Below are 7744 nucleotides of genomic sequence, written 5' to 3'. Positions count from 1 at the left end.
CCCACCAGCCTTTGTTCTTGTTCCCAATTATACCAAGTTCCTTTACATCTGGTCAAAGTCATGGTCTCCAATACTCTGTTTGACATCCTTAGGGCTATTTTCCTAGTCTTGGAATGCTGACCCCAGATTTTTCCACAGCTGACTCCTTAATATTCAGAACCAAATATTATCTTCTGGTCACACCTGACAACTCAATAACACACACACACACACACACACACACATCACACCGCCATCCTGTTTGTCTTTATAAACTCATCTCTGAAATTATGTTGCTCATTTATTTGTATTGTGTAACAACCTCCAACCCCAAAGTACACACACACAGAGAGAGAGACACACACACACGTAAATTCCTTGAATTCCAATATTCTTTGCCAAATCCTCAAAGCCTAGAACAATGCCTGGTACCTAATAAATACTCACTATTTATTGAATGATAGATTGCATCTGTCCCAAACTTTTCCCAAATCTTGTTTCTGTCTTGTATTTCTAGCACTTGTTCACTATCACTTCTCTTTTGTCTGTTCTCCTTTCTGAATGTCTTTTGGTATTCATTCTGCTTACTGCAACACAAAGGAAAACAGAACAAGGAGCATAAAAAGAAGGACGTTATTGGTAATAGAAACCCAGTCAGCCTATGCTACTGGCAGTGGGGCAGAAGGCCAAATATTGTAAAATGCTTCTTCAGGGCAAAAGCCATTAGGATGGATCTCATCCATTAGAACAGCTCTTAAGGACAGTTTCAAAAAGGAATTATGGGGCTTCCCTGGTGGCGCAGTGGTTGAGAGTCCGCAGAGCTGCTGAGCCCGTGAGCCATGGCCGCTGAGCCTGCGCGTCCAGAGCCTGTGCTCCACAACGGGAGAGGCCAGAACAGCGAGAGGTCCGTGTACCGCAAAAAAAAAAAAAAAAAAAAAAAGGAATTATGGAGGTAGCCTGTCTGTGGCCTAAAAAAAGTACCATATGCCTTATGGACACTCAGCAGTTCTTAAAAACTTTAATGTGCAAAAGATACAGATGAAGATTTTGAGATGATCTGAGAAGCTGCACTTTCAACAAATACTCCCAGGTGATTCTGATAAAGGCAGTCTTAGGAAACTTTGCACTCTCAGGCCAAACAATGAACAGCAAGGACCTGAGGGATGGTATTACCAGGTGAATAATTAACCAGTAAAAATAATCTTTTTTTAAAAAATCTCTACCTTGAACCTAATTCTCAAGACAAGCAAATCCCATTTCAATATTTGCTCAATATTATTTAAATTCATTGGTCCTTACAGCTTTTAACAATTTTGAAAGTATAATAATAACTACTATTATGAGACAGCTACTATGGTATCATCAGTGTTTTAAACATGTATCTTAATATCTCATTTTATAGATGAGCTTCAGTTAAATAAGTACGGACAACTATTAAGAAGTAACAGATGTGTTAATAAAGTCTGTGATCTATGGAGTCTACACCTCCCACTAATTATACCTTAATAGAAATAAAATCAATAAATAAAAATCCAGATTTTTAAATGAAGAGAGGGTATTTTTTTCTCTTAAATATTCCTCACTTTAGAAAAAGATTGCATGGGATTTCATTACGTGAACTTTGACAGTACATTTAAGTACTTTAACAATGGCATGGCAACCTCTGAAAATGAGTAAAACTTAAGAGTCCTTTTCTAAAACAATCACCCTCTCAATTGAAATCACCAAATATTAAGAACTGGTTCATTATTTACAGATCTAGCAGTGGTTTTCAAACTGGGCTGATAATTAAGAATCACTTAAGGAGCATCTTAAAAATAAAAATTCTGGGCTTCACATCAGTTCTTCTGAATCAGAATCTCTTGGGTTTGACCCCCAAATCTTTATTTTTATAATGCTCCCCAGGGTCTTCTGATGAGTAAGGAGAGTTCAGAATAACTGTTACCCTAACTCCAGATTCTACAAGTAAATAAACTGAGGATATAAAAGGGTAGAGTCTGCTAAAGACAGACAACTTTAAGTAGCAGTAAGTAGCACAGTAGGCTGGAAAAACAATATCCTAACTCCACATTTAGTGCTTTTAACACCAATTCAAGCTGCTGGTTTTGGTAAAACTGTACTTATTTCTGCTCTGCTTAAGCCCTGTCAATTATTCGCTATCCTCTTGCAACTTATTTCCTCATCTGCAAACTGGGAATAATAATAATGCCTACCTCTTAAGAGATGCTGTGAGGATTAGTATAATATTCATCGGGTAATGTACTTAACACAATACCTGACCAATACTGAGTGCTCCTTAGATAGGTTACATAGCCCACTAAAAAAGCATGCCTTTTTTTAACTGGAGAGAATTTACTGCACCACTCCAATTACAAAATTGAGTAAGAAACCCTTGTTTAGCTTTGGAAATCCAAAAGGACTCTAAACTCAGGGTAAGGTTAAGGTCAAGAGTTTGCCTTTTTCTCCCACAACAAGGTTTCTCACAGGATGCTTCAGAATCATCTAATGAACCAATCTCTGGATGAAGACCAGGCATCTGTATTTTTAAAAAGCTCCCCTCCTCCCCTAACCAAGTGCTTCTTGGGCAATCTAAGGTTTGATAACCATTAGTATACAGAATCGGTGACCACAGCAAATAGCCTCTCAAGTTCCACCAAAAAACTATCGTACTCTGTAACGAGAAGAGCAGCCTCATCAGACCCTGATGCAGACAACAGCTGGGGAAGGCTGGGTACAGTATCTGTGGCGCTCACCCCGGACAGTCTCGACCCTCTCATCTCCTCAGAAACTTAGGAAATTACGAAAGCGCGGTCCCGTAACTCCTGTGGCAGACAGTGCCGCCTGGACGGCCACAAGGAGCTCAAGTTAACTCAACAGCCTCATTCCCAAGGCTAAGGCCAGAGGAAAAAGACCTTGTAACGCTGACCGGGCCCAAGCGGCGTCAGAAGGTTAACGACCCTCTTGCCTTGGTTCCTTGAGACTGCCAAGAGCCTCCACCACACCACAGGCCAGACGCCGGAAGTGCGTCACTCCAACCTGCTGAGGAATGCCGGGAGTTGTAGTTAACTGGCTACTTCTCTGGTGCCCCAGTTCGCTTTTCTTCAAACAAGCAAACACCTTGAGACCGTACTAAAGGTCGCTTTATGACACACATATCTAATCCTTCCCTTTTCCAGCTGACAAAGGGAACTCTCTGAGCGCGCATGCGGAATACCGGACTACAAGTCCCAGCATGCTCTGAAAGGCGCCGGGAACGCCTGACCGCCGCCGTAGGTGCGGGCCGCATGAATGGAGCTTCGGGCGTAAGGCAAAGCCTACCGCCGTCCGCGCGGCCGGTACCTGCTCCCGGAGCGTGAGTGCGGGGTGTGGGCCGTGCGCGTGCGCGCTCAAAGGGAGCGCGAGGCGGGCGCGTGGCCGTTGAGGTGGGCGGCTGTAGTGCCGCGCGCCCGACTGGCCGGTAGTTGCGGGGCCTCCTGCCTCGCCGGGGGCTGCGGGCAGCCGTGGCGGCCGCCGGGGACCGCAAGGGGCGGAGGAAAGCTGGGGGCGGAGGGGGCCGGCCTCGGCACGCAGAGGAACAGCAGGGCATGCCCCGAGACAACATGGCCTCCCTGATCCAACGGATCGCCCGCCAGGCGTGCCTCACCTTCCGGGGCAGCGGGAGCAGCCGCAGCTCTTCCGACCGCGGCGAGGCGCCAGGCCCCGAGGCGCCGATGTCGCAGGGCTTCCCGGAGAACCTGAGCAAGCTGAAGAGCCTGCTGACCCAGGTCCGCGCGGAGGACCTGAACATCTCCCCGCGCAAGGCCACGCTGCAGCCGCTGAGGCCCAACCTGCCGCCAGTCACCTATATGCACATCTGCGAGACAGACGGCTTCAGCCTCGGCGTGTTCCTGCTGAAGAGCGGCACCTCCATCCCGCTGCACGACCACCCGGGCATGCACGGCATCCTCAAGGTGCTCTACGGCACCGTGCGCATCAGCTGCATGGACAAGCTGGAGGTGGGCAGCGGGCAACGGCCGCGGGCCCCGCCACCAGAGCAGCAGTTTGAGCCGCCTCTGCAGCCGAGGGAGCGGGAAGCACTAAGGCCGGGTGTGCTGCGCTCGCGCGCGGAGTACACGGCGGCCAGCGGCCCCTGCGTCCTCACGCCACACCGGGACAACCTGCACCAGATCGACGCTGTGGAGGGGCCCGCCGCCTTCCTAGACATCCTGGCCCCGCCCTACGACCCCGACGACGGCCGGGACTGTCACTACTACCGGGTGCTGGAGCCTGTCAGGGCCAGGGAGGCCTCCGGCTCGGCCTGTGACCTGCCCCGAGAGGTGTGGCTCCTGGAGACCCCGCAGGCCGATGACTTCTGGTGCGAGGGGGAGCCCTATCCAGGTCCCAAGGTCTTCCCTTGAAGCCGCCGGCGCCCGGGATTGGTGGGCCAAAGACATGCCCTACTCGTATCTGGGCTTGGCTGACCGCGACCCATCGCAAGGGCTCTCTTCCTTCCCCCAGGCCTGGGCGTTGGATCTACTGGAATGGGCTGTAGCCGCTTCCTCGGGAGCCTTGCGAAGCGCGGCGACTGGACTGCAGCCACCGGGCACCGTTTGGGGGGCGGAGCAGGCGGGGAAGCTAGGTTGTGTCCTGGCTCTGTCACTGCCACTGAGGTTTTGATTTGTGGGGAGGGGGCAGGGGTCTTATATGAAGCGCTTCCATCCTCAAGCCATAATGAAAATTTCCTTTCCTCTGTTCCCCGTCCTATACAAAATACACTAAGTGGTTTTCTCCGCCCCCCTCTTTGGGTAAATAGGATTTGTTTTCCACTTACGTCCTTATGCCCTTTTACTCCTCATTATTATAGTTCTAACTTACTGACTTTGCATGACCTAGTGGTTTGAATTGTTTTTAGTTCAAGGCATTGATAAAAACTAGGTTTAAAGAGATGAGCTATTATTTAAAGTGAGCTGTCCGGCCTAATGAAGTCGTTGTGAAAATTAAATCCATTTTTCCAGAGTTGGGGGATTACCCCCAAACGTAACTATGCATGTAGAGGGCAAGATTTATTTTCTTTCCTCCCCTTGCCCAGTAACCACATCTGGGTTACTCTGGCAGCATCTAATAAGAAATACAAGCACCTGCATATCTCAGTGACAAATGGACACTTAGAGCTTCCCGATGAGTCTCCAGATCTCTGAGTTGAGCAGATTTCTTGTTGCAGATTCACCTTTAATGCAAAAACTATATTATCCTCAAGTGACTTTTTTTGTCTTAGCGTACTTTAAGAAGTAATAGGGTAATTCTGTATTTTCTAACCATAAGATTCAGAGGAGCTGAATCGGTATGCTTCCAAACAACGGAATGTAAAACACCCTTAGCCAGCTGTTGAATTCTGTGCCCATATTTACTTCCAGTATTTTCCTGCAAAAGTAGAGGAAAATGTTCATGACTGTTTCAAATTCTCTCAGGAGTTCTAACGTTCCAGGGGGCTTGATGATTCCAGCTGTGTTGTTGGTGTCAGTGTTCTCAGAACCTTGTCCCTCAAATAGGAGAGAGCCAGTGCTTGCTTCATCTAGGGTGAGTTTTCTGCAGGAAGAGAGAGAGGCACAGATGATCAAGGCTAGAAAATTGAGAATTAACTATACTGCTGGCCACTTTAGGGCACCAAAACTTGGGACAAAACACTTCCCATTCCCAACCGCTTGAAATGAACAGCTGTGTTGTGACTAGTTTTATTTTTGTCCTTTTAATTGGCTGAGCTTTACCTTGTTTACAAATGTATTGACACCATTTGCTTCAGGCCAAGGAACACTCCTGTTTCCCCCTTTTTACTATTTATAGGACTCTTTTTTTCACAAAACTTTTAATAAAAAAAACTGTAGAAATAAACACATTAAAATTTGTCCAGCTGTTGTCTAAGCCCTCTTGATTGACTTGCCCATGTGGCAGTTGAGTTCTAATATCTGTAATAAAGGGAGATTTGCTATTGGTGGGAAGTGATGACCCTGTAGGGAAGCAGTATGTGCCTTTGCCTCTTTTTGCACACTGGGTTACAGAGGCCCAGAGTGAAGGAATATTTGTTCCCAAATTTAAAAATAGAATGAAAAAGCAAATTCTTAATGACTTTTCTTAAAAAACAAATTACAAAAAGGATGCTACTAAACATGATATGCCACTGTGTTGTAAAACCTGACACAAGCATAATGCATTTCTTCCAAGTTTGCTAAAATTGTTTTATGGTAGTGTCACATTCTGGTGTGGTTTAGTATACCTTAGGGGCAGTTTGAAGCAGTTCTTCAGGCCATTCAGTTTGAAATTAAATTCTGGATATGCAAATGATGATTTTCTTTAAAATTGTTCACAAAATGGGTTTTTTTCATAGCACAATGATGAATGTGTATGGTTATCACATACCTACCTGTTTTGAATTATATTGTAGCAAAAAGTTGATCAACTTACAATGATTGTTGATAATGATATATAGGTTATAATACAATCTGGAGTACATTAACCTACAAAAACTCATTCTGGCAACAGGACAGTAATAAAAGAGAAATTGTTTTTTCAAACTTCATTATGAAAAATTTTTAAGTTCTCAAGTACAAGCAAGTTAAATGAAGAAGACTAAGGTGCTTTTCAAAAGAGTAACTGAAATTATCACAGGCCAAAACAGCATTATATCTCTCTAGTTCAATAAGAACAGTGAAACTTTCGTTTCACTAATAATTCTGAGTAAATTAATGGTGAAAACAAAATTAACTTGTTTTAATGAGCCACTAAGGAAAGAATATTCTTAATACAGAGACAAAATGTGGTGCAGAAAAGCCTTGCACCTTTCTGCATAAACTGTTAGAGGTGACTTAATGTGCTGCTGTTGTGTTTCCATATATTCCTGCAATATGGGTAACAACTGTGGGAAAAAAGTTGTCTTCTACAAAGACTAATGAGCACAATGATACTAATCACTTAACTTTCTGTTGAATAACAAATGCAATAATTGCCTCTCATGGGTGAGAAGTTGTCTAATACTTCTAAAGCCTTTTAATTCTCTGGTTATATCAATTCAGAGTGTTGTATGTCTACCTACTACTTTATGAGAATTGATTTTTTTATTAAGCCTAATTTGCATGGATTGAGTTTAGACCAACTGCTGTTTATCAGTGAAAATGGTGAACCTTTTTTCAAAGTAATGTGTGTTTGTCAACAGGAGTGGGTTACCTGATCTTTTAATGCTAACAGCCCTTAACTTCTCCGAAAACTCACAATTTATGTTCCTTCTTTTGCATTGTTCCCTTGTAGGTGCCTTAGTCTAGGCATCTCAGGAGGACTCTCATCACTCATTTATTCCAAATGACTTGGAGTCTTGTGCTCTAGCTCTACTGTTAAACGAAAAAGCAATATATCTTTAATTCAGGGCTCTGCCCATTGCTATTCAACTCTAACCTGAGGGCAGTGCCACTCCTGTAACTCTCCTGTTCTGAATTCAGAACTTCACATCACAAACAGAAGCTGACCATTGATTATTCGCGTTCAATGAGTGGCAAAGAAGGAAATCATTTGTTAAGCCCCATATAGATACTGAATCTTCTGATCCAGCGATGTTTACATTTCTAGATTAAAATCAGTGTACTTGTGGAAAATAAAGTCATTTTTGAAATTGTTGAGAGGTAAATCTTATTTGATTATTGCAAAAGGGAAAAGGAAAATATTACTTGCTATGATGCCTACATTTGAATTGCTGTTAAACATTCACAGTCTGTATGGTAAGATTATGTTGTACTAAAAA

The 7744-nt window shown here is 44.4% G+C and overlaps 1 protein-coding gene across 1 annotated transcript; it reads left to right on the top strand.

Moving 5' to 3' along the window:
• The first annotated feature begins 3265 nt into the window (after window positions 1-3265).
• ADO (2-aminoethanethiol dioxygenase) lies at window positions 3266-5861 on the top strand. Its single transcript, XM_060034938.1, has one exon. It carries the CDS (start codon window positions 3564-3566, stop codon window positions 4374-4376), a length of 813 nt encoding a protein of 270 aa, XP_059890921.1. The 5' UTR covers window positions 3266-3563; the 3' UTR covers window positions 4377-5861.
• The last annotated feature ends 1883 nt before the right edge of the window (window positions 5862-7744 follow it).

This window comes from Delphinus delphis, chromosome 16, assembly GCF_949987515.2.
Source record: "Delphinus delphis chromosome 16, mDelDel1.2, whole genome shotgun sequence".
Taxonomy (NCBI): Eukaryota; Metazoa; Chordata; class Mammalia; order Artiodactyla; family Delphinidae; genus Delphinus; species Delphinus delphis.
This window is presented reverse-complemented; position numbering and strand designations above follow the sequence as displayed.

What these genes read in the sequence shown, in the direction of transcription:
- ADO (XM_060034938.1), top strand. Translation starts at nt 3,564, where the DNA reads ATGCCCCGAGACAACATGGCCTCCCTGATCCAACGGATCGCCCGCCAG.